The sequence below is a fragment of the Misgurnus anguillicaudatus genome, chromosome 17, assembly GCF_027580225.2.
Source record: "Misgurnus anguillicaudatus chromosome 17, ASM2758022v2, whole genome shotgun sequence".
In the NCBI taxonomy this organism is placed as follows: domain Eukaryota; kingdom Metazoa; phylum Chordata; class Actinopteri; order Cypriniformes; family Cobitidae; genus Misgurnus; species Misgurnus anguillicaudatus.
The window spans coordinates 13931400-13958853 of NC_073353.2; the positions used below are offsets into that span (position 1 = coordinate 13931400).

Consider the following 27454-nt stretch of genomic DNA (forward strand, 5'->3'; position numbering starts at 1 on the left):
TATTTTCTGAAATAACAGTTAACACACATTCTGCTTTTTTAAGCGGCTTGTTATTAATATATTGTTTGTTTGTTTGTTTTCAGTGCAAAAACATACCATTAATATTGTGAGGCATATAAAATTGTTAGAACGTACGTATGCATACTTCAGGTTTACTTCAATTTCATTTGAAACAAGCATGAACATTCTTTTTTGAGTGCTATATGTGTGTGCAATACATGCTGAAAGTAGGCGCCTGAGGGCATGCACATTTAATGAATAATTGATTGGCTTATCTGACCTTCACTGTCATTGATAGCATGAGGGCTTGAACCCTTGTTGCATAAAGGCATCTTTTATACAATTTTTCCACACTCCAGTAATTGTAAGGCTAGTACTATTGTGCTATAGAATAACAACTTGACAACCCATAATAGTTGTAAGTACTTTTTGTTTTACCCCATCATGTGACAGTCACATTCTCTGGAGCCTGATTTTTATCTCCATGGACAGCCATTCTGTTAACTGATCCACACATTTCACATTGTTTAGAAACTAAAATAAGTTCTTTCATGGGGGTGTGAAAACTCTTAATTCTATTTATCTCTGCATCAGGGAAAAATTGCAATAAAAATGTTTACAGAAGTGTATTTAAGTTTAATCTTGCAATGTTTAAAATGACCTAAGTACAGTGTGTTACAAACATTTTTAGACAAAGTTTATTTGAAGTTAAATTCTGTATCTTATTACAAAAATCAAACAAATTACCTTTTCAGGATGATTGTTGTTTTTCTTCTTTCAGTTTAAAAGACTAAAATGTTAACCAAAAAATATAATCAATATAATACATAATCATAATACTTTATTTTTGCAGCATATTTATTATTAGTGTGAATAGGGAATACAAGGCACAAACTGTTATTTAAAATTTCATTGCGATGATTAATGACTATAATGTTAGACAGCTATTATACAAGGTTAGTTACTGTCCTCCAGAAATAAATACAGAGCTTAAACTTCACTTAAAGTACAACTTTGGATCAGGGGTTTTTAAACCGAGGTCCAGGGGCCTCCATGAGGTTCTGGGGGGGTCTCCCGAATTTTTTTTTTTAATGTATTAATCTCTAATTTCTTACTAATAAATTCCAAAATTCATTTAAATTTGTATTGAATGTTTCTAGTGTGTTTTCCTTATTAGATAATCTCAGTCTGTGGTTTCGTAAAGCAGCTATAAAATATTTTTTATTGTCAAAGTTGCTGCAGTAGAAATAAAGTCAATTTGTTTCTTTTCAATTTTATACTTTCAACATTACTATAAATGTAGCAATTATATTCACTATACACAAAAATATATAGATTGATATATAGCTGGGGGTCCTAACAAAAGTTTCATCATATTTGGGTGTCCTGGACCTTGGCATCATAAAGTTTGAAAACCCCTGCAAAATGATAAGTGTAAATGCACAAATTCAGCCACTGAAAAATATAAGAGACCACATTAAGATTATTTTCAGTTTATCTAAATCCGCTGTTTCCCCAGACAGGACTTAAGCATAGTCCCAGAATAATATGCATAGGCAGTCTTAAATGAAAACAACTTGCGCTGACATATCTTAAAACATGACATTGTTTTGCCTGAAGATGCACATCTCTAATGCTTTTTGTAAGGTAGGTTTATAAAAAATTCCTAGTATAACCAAGGCCCAGGCTTAATCTAAACACTTTCCGGGATTAGACTAGTCCTAGACTAAAAAATTTTTAAGAGATGTCCAAACTGAAAACGACTTGAACTTACATATCTTAAAATACATCAGTGCCCTTTGTTTTGCCTCAAAATGCACACGAGCAATGTTTTTAGTAAGGCATGTTTGTTAAAACTAGTTATATTTTCTAATTAAACTAATCCCTGTCCGGGAAACCGCCCCATAGTGTTTAAGTAAAATGATAATTTTTGTTTTACATTTCTGCCAAATTCTTAATACAAATTATGTTTATATTTACATTTATTTGCAGAAAACGGAAACCAGACAAACTATCAAAAATATGCAATGTTTTTAAATATTGAATATTGCAAAGAAAACACGTTTATATGCTAACATGCTAATGACTTTACATTTATTTTAGGAACAATTCAAAAATGAATATTTAATAGAATAACCCTGATTTGTAATCACATCTTTCATGTGTCTTGGCATGCTCTCTCTGTCTTTCACATTGCTGCTGGGTGACTTTATTGTAACTCCTGAGATTTGCATTTGTTGGAATTCAACAGACACTGGACTGAAATGGTCACAATACATGTAGAAATAATGATTAAAGGCAAAACTGGAGTAGTCTCTTACTTTTTTCATGGCTGTGATTACAAAACATAAACATATTACCTACGTATGAAATGTCAGGCCTTCGATGTAAATCAAAGTTTCAAACAACTATGTAATGTCAGTAACAGTTTAGGAATAAATATTACCACATTCTCTCTTTATTCAGTTTGAATATTCTTGTACTATTTTCAAGATATAATACGTTTTATTTTTTTCTTAGAAAGGTGTTGCTTTGAAATACTCTTCAAGTGGAACAAGAGAGACTCCACCAACCCAGTCCTGAAGCCAAACTTGCTCTAGAACCAGCTTCATGAAAAACCACTTATGTTCTGGAGGCCACTTCTTCATAACAGGATGCCTAAAGAAACAAAACAACATCAATGCAAATATATATTTGCAGATACTAGGCGTTGCTTGCCACCAGTCCATGCTTTGTTGAATGTGCCCTTGGATTCACAATTAGTTGTATAACACTTTTCACAATACATAATACTGTATTTTCAACACGCATTTACAGAAAATTTATATTTCTATGTCACAATTACTATTTATTTCTTACTTTAGTTTATGATTTCCTTCTACAAAGACTTTACCAAGTAGCTGGTTTTCATGGATCTGTGCTGAACTGGTTTGTTTCCTATCTGAAGGACAGATCTTTTTCTGTGAATTTGGGAAATTGTTTTTCATCTAGGGCTCAATTCTCCATATGGTGTTCCCCAGGGCTCTATCTTGGGTCCTTGCTTTTCTTATTGTATGCTTCCACTCGGTTATATCTTTCAGAAACATAATTTATCATATCATCTCTACGCTGACGATACTCAATTCTATTTTCCTGTTAAAAATAATAGGAGTTATTCGATCTACGTCATCAATGTTCGCGGCGGCCATGTTGGTCTCTCTGTCAGTCTCTCTAGCAACTTAAATCCCGCCTTCCAGTTAAAAGAACAAATCACCAATCGATAGAGACTGATGATTCTCTGGAGGATGGGATCTATACAGTGCTTGCAAATCTGTCTGCATGCACATGTAGGTGAAATGACCTTGAATAAATGTGTTTTTAGAACGATTTGAGCTTAAGAAATGAATGTTATGGTACAGTTGATATCAGGTATATGTTGGTCAAAAATATTTTATTTAATTGTGATTTTAGAACATGATATCTGTCTTTCCCCATTCAACTAGATAGGACTTCATTCTTGCATGACTGAAACATGGCTGTCTAATGGTGTGTCTTCCCTGAGGGGACCTTAGGGGTTAACATCATGTATTCTTTCGAGCAGAAACAATGAATCCAAAGGATCACAAGACTTCAGTTGTGCTTCCTCTAGTGCTAAATTAAACAAATGTCAATGCATGCAAATACACTGGGATGTAGTTTGTAAACAAATATATGCAAACATATTTGGAATTATATGGCAGAAAATAATACAAAACTAAAGTATTTTGCATTCACAAAGCATATAATGTAAACCATGCTGGAACTGAGGAAATCTGAGATGGACCATGTTAATTTAGAGTGGGTCAATACAACCCAAAATTTATGCAAACTGCCCTGGCTGAATGTAATCAATTGATACCCAAAGCTGAGAGAAACACAGGTTGGACGATTAGTTTCACTGCTTATGACAATAAAAGGAACATACAGTGGAAATGGAATTGTGCCTCAGTTCACGTGCCCAAAAACCAAATGTTACACGCCATATATTAGGTCACTAACATGAGACTATAGAGTACTTTTTAGCATATAAGCGTTTCACTGAAAAAAAGATTCATTGAATTTAATCAATTTTTTTAAGGTAAGTGGTTGCAATAAATTTATTTAAGCTACATTTAAACAAAAGTTTTATGTTTTACTTTACTAATATTTTTTTGTTTAAATCTAGCTTAAATAAATTGATTGCAACCACTTACCTTAAAAAATTGATTAAATTCAATGAATCTTTTTTTTCAGTGCATTATTTCAAGTCAAATGTGTTTACAATACAAATTTTTATTTGCATATTTTGCATAATTACCTGGAAAACATTGCTTCTTTGGCAAATTCGAGCTCTTCTGGCCCAACCTCAACCATTTTACCAGTCAAAGTGAGTCTAGCACACCTTGGATCCTCAGGGTCATAAACTTGCTTCCTGTTGCAGAAAAATATGTGGTCACAGAATAGGGTGTGTGAATAACAAAATTCCCTCATAACTTGCTCAAGCCATCCCAAATGTATTCCATTTTTTATGAATTTAAATAATTCTAAATTAAATGTCTTTCTTCAAATTTCATTTCAAACTTTTTGTTATTTATCCACTTTTTTGTTATTTATTTTCTATTTTCAGTACTTTATAAGGTTTAACAGTTTAAAACAGAACTGCACGACATCAGAAAAAAACTTTTATTTTCACTTTTTAATTTCATGAGGTGTCATACAATAATAAATGTGTGGATTAAAATCACATTGTTAAGTTAAAAATATAGACCAAAATAAATATATGAATTATTATGCAAATATAACAAATCACTACTCAAATGAGATATGGATGTTAAATAACTGTTTCAATAACAAATAAATTAACAATAAAATTTGGACAATCATTCTAAATAGACAACAATTATAGATTATAAATTTACAGTGTAAATATATGACATTACATTCAGATGTATACATTTTACCACAAACAGATAGACGGCATAGAATACAAAATTAATGGGATGTGAATATTACATTACTAACTGTAAAAATAAAAGTCAAAATAGGGTTGTGTCAATGTTTGTAGAAGCTAGTCAATAAAAGTACATATTATTTTGTTTGCTGGATCATTGTGCATACTCCATCCAATATATTTGGTCAGATAAGAGTAGGATATGCTATTGTCATTGTAGATATGCACAATAAAATGAGGAGTTGTCATATGCTCTTTGTGATGAAATGATTTTAATGTGTAGCCTACTTCCTTAGATTCCCGAACACTCCGTCCTCCTAGTCCCTGCCCCGTATTGATTCTTAAACAGACAGTACACTCACATATGAATATATGTGAATCCAATATTCCGCAGTCATGTTGATCTTGAGACACAGGCTGTCATCATTTGGTAAACTGTACAAGGTTAATCATCAGGCCAAACAAAATTTGGGTCTGTTTGTCATTGGTAAAAGGATAAGACATGGAGACAAAACAAGTTAATATTAGCCTGGAGTTTGCTTACATAATGTATGTAAAACATGATTTGACAGAAGTTTTAATTTGATTCTTGTTAAGCTACCTGTTTTGTCAGTAAATAGGTGAATGCTTGGTGAAATATTTATTCATAAACTCACTGAATTCACATAAACCACTGTTATCAAGCCAATGCCTGCAGCTATACAACTTTCTCACAATCCCCCTACAACAGATAAATGTGCCACAAGAACACACACAATCTCCAAAATGTTTAAACAGTAAATAACTGTTTTAATGTCAGCATTGAAAGAAACATGCATACATCACCTTTAAAAACAGGATGTGTCTCTCATATCAAGGGGTCATACTCCCAGCATAAGCAAGATAACATCATACAAAAATTCTGAAATATCAATTGAAGAAAACCTAAACATTTTGTACCACATTATTTTGATAGGCTAATTAGTTTAATAAACCTAATGTACAGTACAATATACATGTATATGCTTTTAACTTTAACAAATAATTATCTCAAGTCATTGTTAAAGCAGAGTCCCCTAAATATATGATTTAAAACAGTATGAAGCTTACCTGTTATAAAGGGAATGAAGCTTTCAGTATAAAGCTTACTGTTACTGTTTAAAATAAATGAAGCAGAATTAGAACACACAAAACTAAAATTTTCAAAATGCTTTTAACAGTAAATGATGATTATTTTACTCTTTTACCTGTTTGTGTTGTTAGTCTGTATGCGGTTCATCAGGACTGTTGACCCAAGTCTATTTACAGGTTAAACTAATCAGTAGGCAGCTTCAAATGAACGGAATAATTTATAATCAAAGAAGACGGGAATTGAAGAACCTTTTTGCAAAGACAAAGAACCATTTCAGCAAAAAGGGATCTTCAGTAAACTATGGTTCTATATAGAACCATAATCATCGTTTAAAAACCTTTGAAGATCCTAGGGCTGTAAATGGACATGTAAAACTGTCTCTGAATAATTTTTGCACTTAATAAAGCCACATACCTTCTATGTAGACATAAGAGAATAATTTAACATATTATTTTAATGCATTTTTGGCACCCTTAAAACCTGTAAAAGGAGCTGGAAAAAAAGGAGTCACATGCATCTGAGATGGCATGAGGGAGTATCATGAGATTTCACTTTTGGGTAAACAGTTCTTTTAATACTTTATGTACATTATGAAATGGAAATGCCTGTTTCACACTAACCACTTAAAATCTGACATACCTGCAGAAATCTCCTTCTGCTTCAGAAAATGTTAAGGAGGTAAAAGGGAAGCTGCGAAGATCCGTCACAGTGTTGTCCATAGGTGTGACATAAAAATATGGCGTTCCAGTGCTATTGTCCAGTGGACCGTCACTGATGGAGAAGATGTTTCCAAATGGAAGTCCTTTGATCTAACATTCAAGAGACAGGATATCATTGTGGATTATAAGGATTTTCTTTTCTTAATAACATCAAGTTTAAAGAGCTTCCAGAGTAATTCAAAACAACACACTTCAAAATAAAGTTGAACTGCTTGTCTTAAATAAACAAGTTCTGTGATTTTAACAAATAACATTTTAATTACAACAAATTAAGTTACAACATGTGATAACTTTTAAGACCAGTGGTTCTCAAACTGGGGGCCGGCCACGAGGTGCCAGGGGCCCCACCGAGCAGGCATATGACCAACCTTTAACGTTGAAATTTGGTTGAAATAAGGTCAGTTGTTTGTTCAACATTGAAACAACGGTGAATGGTAAACAGTTGCAAAAGGTTAATAAAATGCTTAAGAATCAACGTTGAAATTTGATTGAAATAATTTCAGTTGTTGTTCAACGTCGAAAAAATGTGCAAAATCAAAAGATAATTCAACGTTGATTCAACCTGTCCCTGATGTTGATTCAACGGTGAATCAACATTGAAATGCTTGCTGGGCAGTTTTATGACATTTTTTAAAATACATGAATCATGAAATCTGTGTAATTTAGCCTAAAAAATAATGCTACTAACCAACAACACTACTTTGTATAATTTAATGTTTTGTTTAATTGAAATGTTAACTTTGAGAACTGTTTTTGTCATAAATTTTCTTGGGGGGCCTAGAAGGAATGTACACAAGTTGGCCGCATGCTGAAAAAGTTTGAGAACCACAGCTGTCTTAGACCAATTTTTTTATTACGATTAATAAGGTGGACATTTTCTAAGTTGTTATATGTTATTTATGTTATTCATTTATTTTAAAAAATATTTTATGAATTTTAGTGTGTTAACAAAAAGTTGACCGCCAGTTGTATGACTGACTCCTGCTGCCACACACCGCATAAGTTCAAGGCACCCAAACAAATGTAGCATCACCTTATCTTGCGTGGAGATGGTTGCTAGGAAACCCCAGTCGCTGTAGTGCGCTATATATCTGGCCGTTCTCGCAGTTTCCTCATGAGGCGGAGGGGTCGGGATGCTGAGCGGGGCTTTCACCTCCGCCAATCGGTATGAAAACACACGGGATGCGGGTGATAAGTGCTCGCCCTTCGATCTCTGTTCGGTCTTTTTTTCGGCAACGTCCCGGTACACAGAGGACTGATAGGTTTGTTTCCAGATCGCGATATTATCTGCGAGCACAGCTGGCGTTTCATCCGAGTGTGTGTCCAGCTCTTCATCCACCACATCATTCGTGACAGCCCACGAGACCGAGCTTCTGATGGTGTAGCTTTCACCGAAACATACCGTCAGTAATGCAACAAGCAGCTGAAGTAACATCGTAGCGTTTAAATCCTTGTGTTTTCAAACTGCACGTGAAACATGTTAATTTTGGCGTTACGTAATAGCTGCAAGAAAGTTTATTAAGTTTAAAAGAGTGACACCACGTGAACCGCCTGGGAACTGCACAAGGTGACTTCTAATATTTGATCTCTTACAAACATTCACCACAGTTTATACTGTACCTGCAGACATTATAGGAAAAATTTCCACATATTTTGTAATATGAATATATTAATAAAAGTATTCATATGATCTATTTCACACAATGTAAGTCCCTTTCAAAATAATTATGTAGGCCTAAATTTCTTTAATACCATTAAATCATCATAACACTTAAATTTAACAACAGGATTTTATTATGAGCTACTGTATAGTTATGGCAAGTTCATATGAGTTATGTATTATTTATTTGGTAATACAAGCTTGGCCAAGTTAGGGCAGCATTTTCCAAAAGCAAATGAAAAAATAGATTTATGTATTCTTTATTGTCCAATACAATAAGAATACAGTAATAGAATTATTCACATGTATGCTAATAGGTTCAGGAAATAATTAATACATGATGTAATCCATGGTGAATAAATAAAAATGTGCAATTGGAAAGGGAAAGAAATCATAGTTCAATTAATTGTTAATATTTGAACATAATAACACACATAACCTGAGAAATGATGAAAATGCACGAATGCATTTGGATAAACCAGAGAGTATGTTTCTATTCCTGAGATCGCACTCAGGTGCTATAATTTGATTCAGAACCAGAATTTTGTTCTCCCCTTCCAATCCCCCACTGATTTACATTCACGTTGTGTGCATTTGCAAAGTACTACCAGCTTAACCTAAATTACCAGGAAATGTGGCTTTAAACCTCATAAACATTGTACATATCATTGCCAAAATGTTGGTATGTATGATTGTCATGTATTTGTACTTCAGGTGAAGAGAATACAAGATGCTCACATTAGGGTGGTTTTACAGAGACACACAGTATTAAAGATTGATACATTTACAGTCATTCCTGAAAGCATACACAGCTAATAGTGGTTCACTTCTTTAAAGGTGCTCTAAGCGAATTCACGGGTTTTAGACCATACAACATTTTTTGTTACATACATCAAACATCTCCAAACTATCTGCTTCCTGCCTGTCCGCTGATCAAACTGTAAAAAACGCGATCTCTGTAGACAGCCACAAACTGCAATAAAAACAAAGTTGCCAAACCTACCACCAGAAACGATAACAAAGTGTTCCAGCCAATAAACGACAAGAAGTATTTGGGGGTTGGGCGCATTCATGAAAGCACGGAAGGAAGGGGGAGGAGTTAGCTACGCTCAGTTTGTTTGAAAACAGTTCAGACATCAACAAAAAGTGATGTCGCACAGATTCGCTTAGAGCGCCTTTAACTTTAAAGCAACACTAAAGAGTTTTTGCTCTTTGCTCTCCCTACAGGTTAGAAGTGTAATTGTCCATCACCACTGTCGTGAATACTGCAGCATAGCTGGCTCTGATTGGATTGTAGGTCTGCCGTAAAGCAAGTTTTTGTAGTTTTCACTCGAACTACAGGACCGCGACGGTTGGAAACTTCTTTAGTGCGGTTTTGGCTGATAGAGGGCTGCAAGCGAATGTGAAAGTGCCGTTCACCCTGTTTCGAGTGGATGAATGACTGAAACTTTTTTGAAAATTTTATTTTAAGGTAAAAAAACTCTTTGGTGTTGCTTTAAGTTCACATGAAGCAAACCTCAAAGCATTTAGCTTATGCAGAATTTTAGTCCATAGTCTTATCACTCCATGCCAGTGATTTCCTTTTGGCCAGCTCCATCCACGATGGTTGGTCACTGTCTTGGACAGACTGGAGAGGAGATGATGATGAAGGTGATGATGATGGTGGCACTAATTTCTTTTGCCATTTATCCTCCCTGTCTCCTGTCCTCATGGCGACACATGCTTCTATGGAAAATTATAGCAAATATGAGCATAAGCATGCATGTACCTGTCATGTGGTACATGTTGTGTCACACATACACACTTAGTCGTGATTATACTCACTTGGATCTGTGCCTGTGTCTGTTGTGGAGACCTTTGAGACAGTAGCTGTAGACTGAGCTGTTGCTTGGGACTCTGTTATGTCTTTCTGCTCACCTGCCTAAAAATAAGTAATCGTTATAAAATTGACTTTGTAGAACCAATAATGTTTTTATATGACATTGAGTGTAATACCTTGGTTGCAGCAGTTGATTGGTTCTCCAAGTGTTGGACCAGCTGGGTCTTGTTTCCCATTCCTGTTGCCCACAATGGTTTGATATCCTCCAGCCTATTGCCCTTCCCCTGAGGCGTAGATACCCTGTCAGCTTTCCCTGATGTAATAGAGGGCTCAAACCCCTCATTCTGTGGCTGATCCTTTGGAACAGTATTTGTAGACTGTTGGGATCTCATCTGAGATGTTTTTGGGGGGCTTGATGATAGGTATGGGTAAGCTGGAGAAGGTTTGGAATGTAGTAAAGCTTGTGTGGAGGTCTGGGGTGTTTGGAGGGGTCCTGCTTGCAGTGGTGGTGATGACTGCTGGATGGGTGGCATCTTGGGCTCAAACCCCTCATTCTGAGGCTGATCCTTTGAGACAGTTTTATCAGACTGTTGGGGCAACAAGTGATATGTTGTCTTGGGGCTTGATGATAAGTATTGGTAAGCTGGAGATAGTTTGGAATGTAGTAAAGCTTGTGTGGAGGTCTGGGATGTTTGGAGGGATCCTGTTTGCCGTGGTGGTGATGACTGCTGGATGGGTGGTATCTTGGGCTCAAACCCCTCATTCTGAGGCTGATCCTTTGAGAAAGTTTTAACAAACTGTTGGGGCATGAGGTGAGATGTTTTCTTGGGACTTGATGATAGGTATTGGTAAGCTGGAGATAGTTTGGGATGTAGTGAAGATTGTGTGGAGGTCTGGGATGTTTGGAGGGGTCCTGCGTGCAGTGGTAATGACTGTTGGATGGGTGGCGTCTCACACTCAAACCCCTCATTCTGAGGATGATCCTTTAAGACAGTTTTAACAGACTGTTGGGACATCAGGTGAGATGTTTTCTTGGAACTTGATGATAAATATGGGGAAGCTGGAGAAGGTGTGGGACGCAGTAAAGATTGTGTGGAGGTCTGGGATGTTTGGAGAGGTCCTGCATGCGGTGGTAATGACTGTTGGATGGGTGGCGACTTTGGTTGTGATGATAGCTGTTTTGCTGTATGAGTAGTGTGAGTGGTGGACTGTATGGTTGATGTGCAGGTAACTGTAGACTGAGTTGTTTTTGTTGTTGAACTACAAATTTGGGGTTTGGATTGAAACTGGAGTTCTTTGATACAGTCAACTTGTGATTGACTTGTGGTTGTCTGAATTGTACAGGTTGGTAATGCCAAAGGTTGGGTCGTTGTGCTTATATGGGTTTGCACAGGCTGTGTGGATCTTCCAGAGGACTTCACAGATGGCAGATGTCTTGTAGGCATCTCCGTAGGCCTCAAAGAAAGGTTTGTTGCTGTCTGTTGGTTTGTAATGTTTTGGGTGGCTCTAGCACTGGCTTGTGAAGTGGATGTTTGGGGTAGTGGCTGTGTTGTATTTAAGGTTGTTGGTCGTGTGGTTGTTTGAAAGCTTGGAAAATCTGGCAGTCTGCTGGTAAAAAGCTGTTGTAGACTTCTGGTCTTCTCTCTAGCCATCTCCATCCAGGACATCTCAGAGGCTGTAGATGTTGGTGCATTTTCCTGAGAGGTGACTGCAATAGGCTCTTTTGGAAGCAAGTCTGTACCTTCTTTGGGAACTAAAGGTGCAATCTTAGTGGCTTTGCTGGGTAACAATGAGGGCTGAGTAGGTTCTAAAAACACAAAGATGTTTATTTACTTATAGTTTTACACAGATATACTGTTAACTGTTGGAATAAACCAATGTTTTTTTAACCAAAAACCAACCATCTGACTAAAGCCCTGTTCAGACCACCACTTTGTCGCTGTATGTCGCCCATCTCTTTTAATAAGTTCATTAGGAGGCATCCCTAATTCTGGTTGTCCTACTGGTTGTCCTACCTTATAAACAAATGAGTAACTATCCACTGCAATAAGTGATGAGAGAGGGATAATGTGAGCTCCACTACTTCCTTCTCATTGGTAGTCACTAGAGGTTGACCGATGTATTAGATTGGTGGAACAAGACACATTTAGCCATGTGAGAAGAGAGGATTATTCAATTAGGTCCAACCTTTTAACTTCTGAAAAAGAGGCTTTAAAACAGTTGATGCTGGACAATGATATTGTGATTAAACCTGCTGATAAGGGTGGATCTATTGTCATCCAGTTGGGTTATGTTGCAGAGATAGAGAGACAACTTGGTGATGAAAATGCATACAAGTGTTTATCTGCTGATCCGACTATGAAATTTAGCAATGAGATAAAATCTAAATTAAAAAAGCGTTGTGTGCAGTGGCGTGTTTACCATTTTGGGTACCAGATCGGAACGCGTTTCTAGATTACAAGAGTTTTCACCCACCATCACTGAAACGGAGTTTACTGTATAGTCAGTTACTAAGGGTACGCCGTATCTGTGACAGCGAAGAGGCTTTTGAAAGACAGGCAGGGGAGCTATAACCTGGTGCAACCAGACTCTCGTACATTCATTTCATTTGGCCACGCTCCATTGTAAAGCGTTACTTCCGTTAAGGAGGGTCCTCTGTTGAAGTTTAAAAATATTGGATCTGTCCAGAGTCACTCTGAATCTGCCATAACCAATCGCTAACGTTTGGTCATGACGTATGTCACTCAGTCTGGCGCACGACCTCAACGTCTGCGTTCTTAGCCACTCCCCACTGTTCGCTGATTGGACCTGCAGATTTTTGCTGGAGAAAACGAAACTCTACACAGCAGTCCCAGATGTTCTTCTGAAGCAAAATGAAAATTAAGCGGAAGAACATAGGAGGGCGGAGCCAGGCTAGGGGAGCTATGTCAAAGATTCGCAAATAGGGGATATGATAATACATTATTGCGAGATTGCCTGATTACACATAATGACTGATAGAGCGCATAAGCCAAATACAGACACCCCAATTACGTTTGTATCAACTTATGGACACATATCTCATTCATTAAAACATATCGTTCAACGACACTGGCATGTTTTAAGCAGTGACCCTACAATCGGTCATGCTTTCCAAGACCCTACGCGATTTAGATATGAAAGAGCAAAAAAATTGAGAGATAGTATGGTGCGATCATATTTGCCTGCGCCAAGTCCGCTGCGTCTTTCTTTCAAAATCCCAGACGGTAACTTTAAGTGCTTTAATTGTGTGGTATGCAATTATATGCTCACTGAAAAGACGTTTACGCATCCAAAATTAAACAGGACATTCAGAGTGAAAGGCAGAATCACTTGTCTGACTTCCTTTGTGGTATATTTATTGACATGCCCATGTGGGTTATTGTATGTGGGTAAAACTAAACGTCAATTGAAAACCAGAATTTGTAAACATAAGTGTAACATTAGAAAGAATGATGAAAGATCCCCAGTAGCAAGGCACTTTAACAGCGCAGGACATGATGCCAACACACTTAGGTTTATGGGCTTAGAAACTGTTAGTCGGCTTAGTAGAGGAGGAGACCGTGAGAACCGCCTTCTACAGAGGGAGGCGTGGTATATATTTAATTTGAATACATGCACACCTAATGGCATGAATGAAGAACTGTCATTGACTTGTTTTTTTTAAAACTGTTATTGGTTCACTTGATCTGAGTAACTGTGGTGTATTTCTGATGAAATTCTGTGTATAATGTGTTAAAAATTAGAAGTGATGATTGTATTAATCGTTTTAATTGAATGATTGAATGGGATGACACTGCATTACCATTGGTCGATTGTGTGGGTGTATGGAAGGGTGGGGATATATGAATGAGTTTGTAATGTCCATTCACGCAAGCACACTGAGGAAGGCGCAAAGCCGAAACGCGTCTGTGCAATAAATACACGTTTTATATGCAAAGTGCGGCCCTTTTCTTCTTCTTTGAAAGTGCATAAACCAGCCATAAATGGAAGCAATCAAAAGGCAGTATCGAAAGGATACAGATCATATGCATTTGTCAATTAAAGGACACTGTCCTGTGTCACAAGACACTTTTATACACTTTTGTTGCAGTCATATGCCATTATTCTACTGCCCCTGATGTTCAATATTTTAAAAATTAATCATTAATGAAGAAGGCCGAGTTGGTTTAGTGGTTTAGTGAAGAATCTTTGTGATTAGACATACCTCAAATGACTGTAATTTATTTACTTTGTCTGTAATTACACTGATAGCAATCATACAACTGAGTGAGATTGGGCACACTAAACTTTAGGATTATTATCCACGTGGCATAGCTCGTCATAATTCAACAACCAAATACATCAAAGGAATAATATTCTTAGAAACCTAAGTAAAAAAAAAAGACCTCACCGGCCTGTCTAGGGAAGCCAATCGTCTCCTTATCTTTAGAGACACTCTTGGGTGTGCAACTGGGGTTGGAGGACTCATTGGCTTCGAGTAAAGGGTTTTTGAGTTTAGAGCCCATGCTGGAACGATGGTCCTTAGGTTCCACTTGACTAGTTGAATCAGATCGTAAGGCCAGAGGTGGAGACAGTGTGGAGACCTCAGCACTGTGTTGTTTTACCTTGATTTCTGATTGTGTCTTGTCCAGGCGAAACTTTAGCGAAAGAGAGCTGGAACGCAGCTTTACACCAAATGAATTTGTAGCTTCTCTCTCATTTGCTTCCCTAACATTCGTCACATCCTCTCCTGCTTCTTCTGCCTCCTCCACTCCCTCCTGCACCTCTTCCTCTGTAGCCTCTACTCCAAGCTCCTGCATCCCATTGTCCTTACTCTCCTCCACATCCTGGGTTTGAGAGCTGTATGTTGCTAGATCTATGAACTTTGGTGGTATCACTTGTGCTTTCTCTTCCTTTTGTGACTGTGGTGGCATGCTACAATGTGGATCTTTTTTTGTTTTCTCAGATTGTGAACTAAGTTGTCCCTGTGTCTTGAAGGTAAGAGAAGGTTTAGAAGGATACGTAGGATCTTTTTTCAGTCCACCTTGTTCAACTACTCCAGTAAAGCTTGCAGTCCTTGGAAGCTCTTGAATCTTGTCTGAAGATGGCGTGAGTTGGAGTGTTGCGGATATTGATCTCGGCCGCTTCATGGACTCAGTCTGAGAGTGTTGTTCCTGAGCACTAGGCAACACAGTCGTGACTGACTGAAGGATCTTTGACTCACATTTTTCGTCTGCAGAGTATGCATTTCTCCTTAAGGATGACGGTCTTAAATTCACTCTAGTAATCACATTGACTGGAGCTTGAGGAGAGGAATGTTGAATTTCTACATTTACCACAGTCTGAACAGACTTCTCATCTTGCATAATACTCGGTTCTTGTATGGTATCTACATGTGCTCTCAAAGTTGACACAGGGTTGCTTTGGCTGTTCTTGAGCAGTTTGGAGTCATTCAAATCTTGTTTTATTGTTCTGTTGATTGACACCACTGGGCTTTGAGGTTTGGCTACTTGGGATTCATCTGATCTTGTAAGACTTTTAGTTTCTTTTGCAACCTCTTGCCTTATGGTGGACACTGGCACCTCAGCTGGAGTCAGCTTCTTTAGGCAAGAGTTTTGAGAAGATGTAAACAGTAGGTTCTTATGCTCTTTTTCACCAGAAACTTGACTAGTTTCTTCATTATCCTTCAGAGATAGGAACGATAAAACTGGAGGGGTGCTCTTGCTTTGTAAAGCAGTTTGCCTCTCTCCTAGACGTAACACCTTAGAGGAGTACGAGCGAACACAGGCCATCTCTTTTGCAACTGGCTTTTCCTCCCTCTTAGTCAATGAACGTTCCAAGTTGTTTAAACTTTCAGATCGTGGTCTGCTTTCAGCCTGCCAAGAAGTACAAGATGAGAGAGCTCATTAGAAAAAAAAAACTATAGTTGAAATTACTATTTATGGTGGTTGTTATGAACTGTCAGTGTAAGTTAATAACCTGGATAAAATGTTTCAAAATTCCTCTTTTTTGTTCCACAGACACACTAACCAACAGCATACAAGTTTAGAACAAAATGACTCCCTATTGACCGAATTTTATTTTAGTACAACCGGATCAAAAGGCCTGAAATTGAGTAAGAAATGTAAAGGACAGCCAAAAAGACTCACTGAAGTGACCGTTCTCTTGTTCTTGCCACCTGCCCGTTGGTTCTTAGGTTTAATGGACATGCGATGACGTGCAGCAGAGTTGTCCAGGAGGGAAGTAAACTGGGGAGGAGTGCTGAAGTCCACCCCTGAGCTTGAATTACTTGGGGAAATGGGTAAAAATGCTGTGCTTATGGGCTGAGGGAAAAGTGGCTGGAAGGACACATGGGGCTGAAACAGAAGTATACATATTTAAATTTTACACTGGAAATTTATTAACTGTGTGTATGATATTTTTCAGTTTCTTTTGTATAAATTACCGCATTGTATCAATGCTGAGAGAAATAACACATAAAATTACTTCAAGCTACCTATATATTCTCACTTCCTGTTCCAGCAAAACAAGAACTAATAATTCTAGAAAAAGACAAGAATTCCAACAAAGTGCACACCAAGTACCCAGATGATGCACTCATTCTACCTTAAATGTGTGGACCGTTGAAGGGTAAGAAGTGGCAAGAATAATAACATTTATATTTGCATCATAGTTATACTGGGATAAATGGAAGAAATTATGTAATTGAAATAGAAAATTGAAAATGCGCCCAATGGGAACCCTTTCGCAAACTGTCCCATATATCACAAAAAACGTTTTAAGCTCGGGTGAGGTGGTTTTACAGAAAATACAAAAAAGGGAATACATTGCAAAACTGCAATGGAAACTTATTTTGGCATTTACAGGTCACCTGAGCTGTTAGACCTTATGTGGCGTCACAAGAACCGACAAGTGCATTTCATTAAAATACCGCGACAGTGATTCAGGAGTTGATTGCGTTGTAAGTTTTCGAATCACTCTATCACTATATTGATGTCAGCAGCATGAAGGTCTCCGCGATGCCTAATGAACTCTAACACACCTGTCGCCATTGTTTTTGGAATGACTTATCGCGAAAGAAAAGTTTTAGTCAGATAACACTAGTTAATGAAAACGCTTTCATTTCATTTTTTTCAAAATTTTGATAATAATGCTAAACTTTAACTGTATATGCTGTATAATATAGCACAAGCACCTTGTTTGATATGCTCCTGGATAGGCGGGGAAGGTCATCATCCTCTGCACTTCCACCCAAGTCTGTATGACGTTTACTTGACAACAGCAAGGGGGGCGGACCTAAATGCATCTTCTGCTGCTGTAGTTTCATCTAACCAACCAAAAATAGTACTTTAAATGAGATGGTCTTGATAACAAAATCGGAAAGGTTTCAGTGTGAGATGAGAGTTTAAAAAATGTTTTCAGATATGTAAAACTGTTTCATGTTCTAAATCAAGTAAGTATCATTTTACAAATAAAAAATAAATGTTACCATGTCCTGCATGAGTTTGACAGTACCCACCTGGAGAGCTTGAATATTTCCATGAATGTTCTCATGAGACAGTCCTCTTTGTGGCTCAGGGTCCGAATGGGTATTTTCTGCCAGGAAAACACTGTCATGTGATAATGTCCGGGATCCCAGCATGCTTTGGGAGCAGCTGAGAAGAAAAAAAAATTAAAATAAAGGAAGTACAAATCATGCGGGGAGATTAAAGCAACAAAGATTGATCTGAAAACTATCCACTGTATTAACTCCACAGCAACAGTTACTGAAAACTTACAAGTCATGCTCTGAGTCTTCAACACCCAACATGATGTCACTTTCAGACTGACTCTTCACACCACCATCACCATCTTTCCTCCTTATCTTCCCAAACAGCCGTGACTTTAAAGACTTTAACCTAGACTGTCTCTCCCCTAAACATAACCACACCATGCCCTTGAAGTATGCACTTCCAATATATTTTATATAATGGGATAGTTTCCCATACAGGGATTATCTTAAATTAGGACTAGGACTTAGTTTAATTATGAAATATAACTAGTTTTTACAAACATGCCTTACTAAACATTACTTGTATGCATTTTGAGGCAAAACAAAGGGCACTGATGTATTTTAAGACATGTCAGTGCAAGTTGTTTTCAGTTTGGCAGCTCTTACATTTATTTTAGTCTAGGACTAGTCTAATCCCTGTCCGGGAAACCACCCCAAAGTATTTTAAGAGTGGATTTGATAAGAATGACTATTTTGAGATAATGTCCTGTTTGTATTCTGACCTGTTAAGGCATCACTGCCTCCCCCCTCTGGATCTCTAGAAGGTTCCAGAATATCCATCTTCACTGGTACAGTTACAGAGAAATCACAAACACTAAATTAGGAAGGGTAAATTGTTTAAACAGAAAGGGTTTGGAAAACAGTTTAGCAATAAACTAAGTAATCTGATTTTTAAGTTTTGTTCGAAACTACTTCAGTTGTAAATGGATGTTAAACTGTTATTCTCAACCACTCTACAGAGAATGTGCTGGTATCAGTCTCTGAAGCACTGAGGCTTGCAAAGGTAGAGTTTAAATAATCTTTTCTTATTCTGATGGATCTCTATGTAACATCTGACACAGTCAATCATCAGATCCTCCTATCATCCCTCTAATCGCTGTGGATCACAGGAACTCCACTTCTATGGTCCTGTGATCCTCAGAGGTAGATACTTAAGGGTATTATGGAGAGCTGTTCACATCAAATAACTTCATGTTCTCTGGGGTTCTCCAAGGGTCTGTGCTTGGGCCACTCCTATTCTCAACACATGCAACATTCTTGGGTCGCATCACATATGCACTTGGTTTCTTAAATCACTAATATAATGACAACACCCAGATTTTCTTTCCAGCCAAATGATCTCACTTCAGAAGCATGAATCTCTGGCTACATGAAAGACAACTCAGATTGGATGAGAGAAGAGCACAAATTCAACCTAGCTGAGAGGTAACCTTTTGCTGTAGTGTAATGCAGCAGCTCAAATAATTTTCCAAAAGCCCAATAGAGCGGATGCCACAACTCTTCTAATTTCATTCTACAGGCTACCAGTTGTTGCATAAATTAATCTCAAGTAATTAATGTTTGCGTAGACGATGGCCACTGGCTCTTCTGAACAACCACTCATTTCTGAATTATATGCCATGAATATGCAAATCAGTCCTCAATTGCACTCAGTTCCACCAACTCGGACCATAGATATATGCGGATATAGATGCTACATTCAACAGTTTCAGACATCTTGCTGCTAAGTCCGCTTTCACAATGCTTATGTGATTTACGGGTTTGCAGCACATTTTTTTTTAGCACTGATGTTAACATGTGAGTATATGCAGTACATGCTCGCATCACAAAAGTGCAGCAGTCTATGCGCCATCCATACATAATATCTATAGCTCAAACCTACTGATCCACTCGTTCAACTGTGATAATGTGATTGGTTACTGTTGTGACGTACGAAACCGAGGCAATTTCCAACCGGCGATGATGAATTTGCACACGGTTTGTCCTAAAGCATACTTAAAACACCATATACAACAATACAAAACTTGATTTTCATCACAGGGGGAGTTTAAATCTAAATTTACAACAGAGAAAGAAAGCTGTTCTTTGCTTCAAAAGGAAGGCACAATATAGGATTTTTTTGACTGACTTGAATGTTATATCTTCAGAGTTTCAGGGTTAATGAATTCATTCTGCCTGCTATAGACCTACACTGCTATCTGATAAGAGAAGGCTTTCTCTCAAGTAAACAGAGATCAAAGGTTTGTTACGCAGTCATTACATTTACATGTCATATGTATTCCTGATTGTATTGTATCATATAAGGAAATAGATGTAGCTTAATAAAAAGTTAGAAGTAGTAAATGCACAACAGAATTACTATTTTATCATAACTTATTATGTACTCTGCATCACAAAGATGACATTTTAAAAGCAGCTTGCATTTCAGTTTATCATCCTTTAACTACAGAACCATTAAAATGCAAAACCAGTAAGATGCAAAAACTGTCCTGTGCGTCACACTTTCTACCTTATAAGCATTCATGTCCTTTATAATGACAACAAACTTTCCTTATCACTAAGCTTGATAACAGACATGAACGAATGGAAGAAATGCAAAGTCCACCCAGTCCATCCCTGTTTAAAGATCCTTGTTGTACTTTTTATGTGAAAGAATAAACTGAATATAATGTCCCATGCCATGTCAACTACTGTTTTAGTATTTCATTGCTATGTGTGATATTCTTTTGAACCCTAAACTTTCATGCAGAATTTAGTGTATATACTGTGTATTTCCCATGTGTCTGATACCCAACATCAAACCAAATATGAAGATAATGTTGCACTTTAATACTGTACTGAGCATTAATCCTTCAACAACAGATTAATCCTAACAGTTACATCACAGTCCAGCAGATAAAGGCCTGAGATGCTGCTATACAATATGACACACAAAGTATTTATTTATTTTTTGTACACAAATGCAAAAGGTCAGAGTATGACAGCTTGATAGTCACAACTTTAGTCAGCTAGTGGCCTGTTAGCCGCTCCCTTTCATTTTCTATACAACTAAGCACATTTAACGCCTTTCGGCATTCTTTCCTGTGGGAATTAGGAGAATTTTTGCACAACCTCTGGTGGCAGCCCAAAGAGGAGGGCTTATTTTGCAAGTTCCTCACAAGATTGATTTTCCAATTTACTAACACCTTTGCATATTATGCTATTTTTCTTACCATTGTTACCTCTGACTTGCTCAAAAGGGACTAAGCAGTTTACTAACTAACTGAATTGAGGTGAAAGTGACTATAGGGCTGTCAGTCCCTATACTATTCTGCTTAACATCTTTCTATTTGTTTCATATAGAAAGGAAAGACAGGATTGGAATAGCATCCCAGCAGGCATATGACCGACCCTCAAGGTTGAAATTTGGTTGAAATAAGGTCAGTTGTTGTTCAACGTTGAATACATTTGCAAAATCAAAAGGTAATTCAACGTTGATTCAACGGTGAATAAACGTTGAAATGGCTGCAGGAATGAGGGTGAATGTCCTGTTTATTTAAGATGAGTAATTTATAAATAATCAAACACCCATTAAAGACTATAATTAACCATGGAGAACAAAGCACATGCAGCTCGCGGTATATAACATCAATCATCAATAAAAGAAAACTTTACTTACCTTTTTTTTTTTTTAAGAAAAAAATCCTAGTTTTTGTTTCCTTTCATCCAATATGCGTTTTTCTTACAGCAAGCAAAGCAACAGCTTTATTCCATTGGAAGACGTAAAATCAGGAGAGGCACTGGTGAGCCAGAGAAAATCAAGCAGGTATGAATAAGGACCACACAACAAGCCGTACTGAAGTTTGGCAGAAAGGGGTTGGACACACACGTTCTCAAACCCTGTTGCAGTAGATTCCCAACATTTGCTTTCTGGCGTGCTTAAGCTTCTTACAAAACACTAAACAGCTTTCGAAATGGGATGTTGGTGGAATGCAGAGCTGACAAGGACATCAGTCAATACAAAGCACCCAGCATTTTATCAACAGCCGAGTATTTGTTGATAAACAGAGCATTACGCACAATTCAAATTCCACTTTTGTTTTGTATTTAGATAGACTGTTAAAATATCAGTGTCAAGCTAACTGAACACTGGCTTGTTTCATGCATTTGCATCAATGCACGCCACTGAATTTTTTTGTATGCAAATCATGGAAACACCATCACACCCCACTTATTTTGGTCAGCCTGGGAGGAAAAATAATCTAATCTAAGTATCACATACAATATGTAGTGTACAATAAACTGTTCGGTTTCACTATGTTGATGGTAGATGATATGATAGAGAAGATGCTGTGCTTTCCTTCTTTTTGTGTGGACAGGAGGTTTGACTCCCTCTCGTGTGTTACTATAAGTAATTGTGAAAGTAGGCTACAACCTATTTGAAAGGTGTTTCTTGTTTAAACGTTGATTTAAACCAATGAGACCGTCTTTCAAAATAAAGTACATGGCCAACTGGACACATTTGTTTAGACCATCTAATTTAACTATATGAAATGTTACCATCTTAGTTAATCATTCATTGTTCTCTGAGGAGGAAACGTTTTGTATCCGGCACTCTGCAAAGCACAGAGCAGCTTTGCCCCAGATACGAACATAAATCTGTGTCAGTATCCAGAGGTGGCCACAAATCCTTTTCTTCCCTCTTATACTGGATAAAATTCACCTCAACATCTGTCAGGTTATCAGATAGCTTACATTACACGTCTGGCCTTTCAATCCATTTCAATCATTCATTAACACTTCAGGAAATATGGAATGAAAGAAACTTGTTTCAAAAATGTCTGTCATGCATTTCACAAAATTTTGTTGTGAAGTCATTTTGATGAATTAAATCCAAAATACCCTATTTACATCAATTCATGCTGAGATTTTACTACACTTTTATTGACTTTAAAAACAGTATAAAAATATTATTTTGACGTTGACGTGTTTTCATAATCTTTACTACTCATTGTAGAGGGAATTAATAATATTTTTTATGAAGTGAGACGAATTGAGACTAAAGGCGATTATGAACAGATTAAATCTCTCTTCCTGCAGGGAATTCATGCGTGTTTCTAACCGCTATTTATCTCTTCATGAGGCAAAATAGGAAACATACAAATACTGTATGTCAAAGCAAGACTATTAAATACACTAAAATAAACACAGTGGTTTTACTCAGGAGTTATAGTTCGTTTTACTAAAGCCTTTATATCTCTTCATAAACAACCGTTTTATGGTCTGAATGTAATATATAAAAATTCAGCGTCTAATATAAATATATGACTACAAATATTTTAAAACTAAAAGACACAAAAAATCGTTTGAAAATATAGCGTACGTATTATATTCCATTTAACCATATATTTCTTTTTTTTGGATACAAATAAACTAATACTACATCTTTTAAAATATGACAGATTTGACTATTATTAATGTTTTAAAATGATATGCCATATACTCACGCGTTGCTGTAGATTATTGAGAAAATAAAGTTAGTCTCTGTGTTCACGCGATGTCTACCATACTTGCTCTTTAGTCGGTGGAGAGAAACAGCGTCATACTGTATCAAGAAATGGTGACGTTGGACACAAGTGTAACATTTCAAAAGCATTCACACAATTCAGCTGTCGTTCCCCCAATGTGTACAAGATGGCGCTGCTGCTATATATAAGAGATATTTTATTAAATATTTTATTAAAGCACATAATAAACTAAAATCTCCCTGACACTGTAAATACTGCTTATTTACATTTTGAAATTGCAGTTTGTTTGCTTTTAACTACAATTACAGAGTACAATAAATAAAAAATATCACTTTTAAAATATATTAAATAGCCAGCAGCAATGGCACTGTATATGGAAGTATAAACATTTTAGGACTCAGATGCATGCAACGCTTTAAAAATAAATTTAGCTGTTTTTTGTAATACATGTAAATACTTGAATATGCGTCATGTCAAATATCCTCCTCATGCATTACCAAATAAACAAAATGAAACATCCTAGTTGCATGCATCTTAACAATTAAAATAACAATAATCATTTTGCAGATTCCGTATAGTAAGCCACATGTATGACAGACTGTCCCGGAATACAACCCCCCCCCTCCCCCCATAAAATCAGTTGTAAAGGGTTGGAGAACAGATTTGTTAATAGCATTAATATGAAAGGCACATTTCCAGTTGTCCGTGTAGGTATCCGAAGACTGCATGTGAAGATTTCTCCTTATAGACAATGCCAGAGTGTGCAAAAGGTTTTAAAGTGAGCTCTATGTCGTCTTAGTGTGTTTTGTATGAAAAATGTCCACGGTAGTCTCATGACACTCTCTTAAATCATAATCACAGTATCCTATGGAGAAGCGACCCTTAAAGAAAATAAAAACAAGTATGATGCAGTAATACGTATCAGACACCAGGTTTACTGTTGAACATTTCAAATATAAAGTAAACAGTATAAAGGCTTAATGAATAATGTTGTTCAAGAATCATCCATCTAAGTGTTACCTTTGGTTTCTTAAAATAATCAAGGCCTCTGCCGATCTTAATAATCCAACCATTATTAAACCTAAGGAGACAAAGTCAAAATGTCAACTCACATCAGGACAAACAACAACTGACAAGCTGGTTTTACAGTTTAAAGGCCTATCCATAGCTGCTGTGACTGTTCAAACCTCTATTTAAGTTATCAAATGCACACAATTGCTATAATCAGGTATTAAATAATTTAACAAGCAAAAGTCCTGTTGAAGAAAGATTATCTCTGGCTGAAGTGCAACAGCATGAGAGTGATAGTGATCAGTATATAAAACTGACAAACAAGTTCATATTCATTGTATATTTAATGGACTTGTTTTGGATGTATAAAATTAAATGTATCATTTCGTTAATTTATTTTAAAAACAATACAAGATGAGTCACACAAGGGGTGAAACATTCAGTGCTGTTATATGATACATTGGTTCTTGGAACGCATCTTATCTAATCAAATTAGTGGAGCAGAATTACTGTAACTGTTGTACAACGTACAGCAACAACAAATTGTACCTTGAACAGATATGAAGAAATAACCTTTTAATATAATCCTTACCAATGCATTTAATGTATTACACAGTAAACAGTTTGACTAGGGTCATACCTGATCTCTCTGTCATGAATAGTAGAGGAGTACTGAATGTCCAAACAAATATTTTGACTCTGTAGTGACTGCTTTATCTCTTCCAGGGCACTGACTTGCTGAAAGGAGCTGTCCTGGAAAACCATAAAATTAAATGAATTATAAATGTCGAGGAGTACAAAGAGAAACATATCTGTTAGTTGATGCATGCATGTGTAAAACTTACAGCACTTGTACATTACTAGTAGTTGCAAGCTAAAATAGGTTGTTAAAAATCTTACGTCATCCTGTGAGGTAAGGAGGTGAATAATCTTTACTTGACAAGGGCCTTTCAGCAGCATTTCACAGAAGCGAAGAAAATTATACAACTGTAAAGTGAAACATCTTTAATGTTTTAGCTACGTTACTGATTTTGTAATACAGATCATTATAGTTCAGTGTTTATATTGACTATTTACTGTATCTAAGATCATGCTGTCTCTACCTGATGGATATGCCGTACATAAGGGTCTTCCACCCAGACTTCTGTCAGCCCATCTCTGATGTATGGTTTGAAGAGGGATTCATAACTAAAACCAGTGGAATTGTCAGGTATCTTAACCTGCTCGTGATATTTGCCCTCTGAAAGATGAGAAGAAAGTGAGAAACGGGGACAATATGCATTACTTAAAAAAATAGTTCCGATTGAGAGCAAGTGACGGAAGGTTTTTTTTCACTTTTATCTGGACTTTTACCTTCTTTCAACTTGTTCACGTGATTTTTAATCTGTTCTGCTCGGTCCATGTATCCCTTGATCTTCTCTCTATAGTGAACCTTCTTTGAGTCATCTTTAACAGCTTAAAAGATTACCATATTCAGACATTCATTGACATCTAAGGAAAAGAATACATACAGCATGTTTTTGGGAATACCTTTCAGTACATCAATCAGTAGCTGGATCCCCTCCTGGTAGCACACCAGTGATTCTTGAAAGCGGGAGTTGTGATCGAGCTCCACAGCCCTTTTCAGGACGGAAATAGCCGAGCTCTCCATCCCTGGGAGAAAATCTTGACTCATATCAACTTTGTTGTTAATGGCTGGACCAACAAAAGCAGTGCAACATATCCTTGTGCCAATTGATGAGGGTGATTCTTACTCCGATTAGGAAAGGTTAGTGTGTAGTCATTGCTAATATTTCTACATTTGTTATAACTTGTGAAAATTAGATAAAGAGATGCACACAGTTATCAAAATAACCCCTTAAAATAAATAAAACCTGTTTTTCGCGATCCAAAGTGGCACAAAAGCAACGAAACAAAATGAATTTCTTTAAAAGTTATTCAAAGAGCGAGATTAAAATTAAGTCCGGGCACGTATACAACTTTCGGAGCTAAATAAATTGTTATTTAATCAGACGATAGGATTGTACACTTCCTGTAGGAACTTAAATTTAAATACCCCCGTTACCATTATGTTGAAGGACCAACTTCCGCTTCCGTCAAGAAGCGAAGCAAGTAAAAGCCAAAGCGATGGCCGTTTCTCAATCCAAAGGCTGCAGCCTCCGGAGGGCGCATATGCAGACTGCATACGTCATCAAGCCTGGTTTATTTAAGTTATCTGAGCATTACATTCGCAAGTCATAAACATACTACAACAATTTATGATTAATTAAGAATATTAGTCAACTTAAGAATTGTTAATATTCTGAAATAAGACAGTCTTGATGACGTATGCAGCCCATAAATGCGACCTCCGGAGGCTGCAGACTTTGGATTAAGAAATTGCGATTAAAAGCACGGATTTGTAAATTTGTGACACTTTTATTTTGATAATTTTTTTTAGTTTTTATTGCATATTTAATTAAAACAGTGTTTATAATATTATTTTCACAGCATATTTGCGATAAACCTTTTAAAATAAAATAAAAAATATTGCTAATTTTAGACGTAAAACTAATGCTAATTCGATCCATGTTCAACTATATTTTAATAATAATTATTAGCCTATTTTATAGTTTTTTTTGTGCTCAACAAAAAAAATCTTGAAGCGAAACATGGAGACATAAGTGAGAATGTGATTGGAGGGGTTTTATCACATCCACCTATAAATTCTTAATTAGATTGAGGTTTAATTATCCTATTCAAAATATTACAATTGTTGTTTAAAATGCATGCATGTAAATCTTTAGCTTTATAAACGTAGTGCTAAAACTTTACAGGAACGTGGGTAATTTTCTTGTTGAAAGTACAGTCGTTTTATTTGTCTAGCACAATCCATCAAGTTTTCGTGTTGCTCAGCTGGTGTAAGAAATGCCTGAGTCATTGGTTCGAATGCACTGTAAGTCACTTTGAATAAAAGCATCTGCCAAATGTGTAAATGTATCACATTCGTTTTCCCTTTCCCTCCACAGCTAAATGCAGAGAAGCAAATCCACAGCATGATTCTGCCGCCACAATGCTTCACTAGTGGGTATGGTGTGTTTCTGTTGATCCACTTTGTTTGACTTACAGCAAACATGGCATTTAGTGT

The 27454-nt window shown here is 36.7% G+C and overlaps 3 protein-coding genes across 6 annotated transcripts; all 3 read right to left on the minus strand.

The window, feature by feature from the left end:
* Positions 1-815: 815 nt before the first annotated feature.
* Positions 816-8299, minus strand: creg2 (cellular repressor of E1A-stimulated genes 2). Its single transcript, XM_055216526.2, has 4 exons — positions 7812-8299; positions 6699-6868; positions 4316-4429; positions 816-2658 (listed from the first exon to the last, which is right to left on the minus strand). The coding sequence occupies exons 1-4, from the start codon at positions 8211-8213 to the stop codon at positions 2517-2519; spliced, it is 828 nt and encodes a 275-aa protein (XP_055072501.2). The 5' UTR covers positions 8214-8299; the 3' UTR covers positions 816-2516.
* A 383-nt stretch (positions 8300-8682) lies between these two features.
* cracdla (cracd like a) lies at positions 8683-23464 on the minus strand. Of its 4 annotated transcripts, none has more exons than XM_055216518.2 (11): positions 23296-23429; positions 21468-21588; positions 18532-18589; positions 18036-18171; positions 17777-17912; positions 17453-17584; positions 16407-16613; positions 14669-16133; positions 10434-12064; positions 10263-10359; positions 8683-10163 (listed from the first exon to the last, which is right to left on the minus strand). In XM_055216518.2, exons 3-11 carry the CDS (start codon positions 18587-18589, stop codon positions 9982-9984), a joined length of 4044 nt encoding a protein of 1347 aa, XP_055072493.2. In that variant the 5' UTR covers positions 21468-21588; positions 23296-23429; the 3' UTR covers positions 8683-9981. The 4 variants fall into 4 exon arrangements, with proteins under 4 accessions (XP_055072493.2, XP_055072492.2, XP_055072495.2 ...); XM_055216517.2 differs by having other exon boundaries at positions 18532-18594; XM_055216520.2 differs by lacking the exons at positions 18036-18171; positions 18532-18589; positions 21468-21588 and having other exon boundaries at positions 23296-23464.
* Positions 23465-23492: 28 nt separating this feature from the next.
* Positions 23493-26393, minus strand: mitd1 (MIT, microtubule interacting and transport, domain containing 1). The gene is made up of 7 exons (XM_055216528.2): positions 25858-26393; positions 25681-25782; positions 25431-25567; positions 25228-25314; positions 24968-25080; positions 24337-24397; positions 23493-24197 (listed from the first exon to the last, which is right to left on the minus strand). The coding sequence occupies exons 1-7, from the start codon at positions 26000-26002 to the stop codon at positions 24102-24104; spliced, it is 741 nt and encodes a 246-aa protein (XP_055072503.2). The 5' UTR covers positions 26003-26393; the 3' UTR covers positions 23493-24101.
* Positions 26394-27454: the final 1061 nt, after the last annotated feature.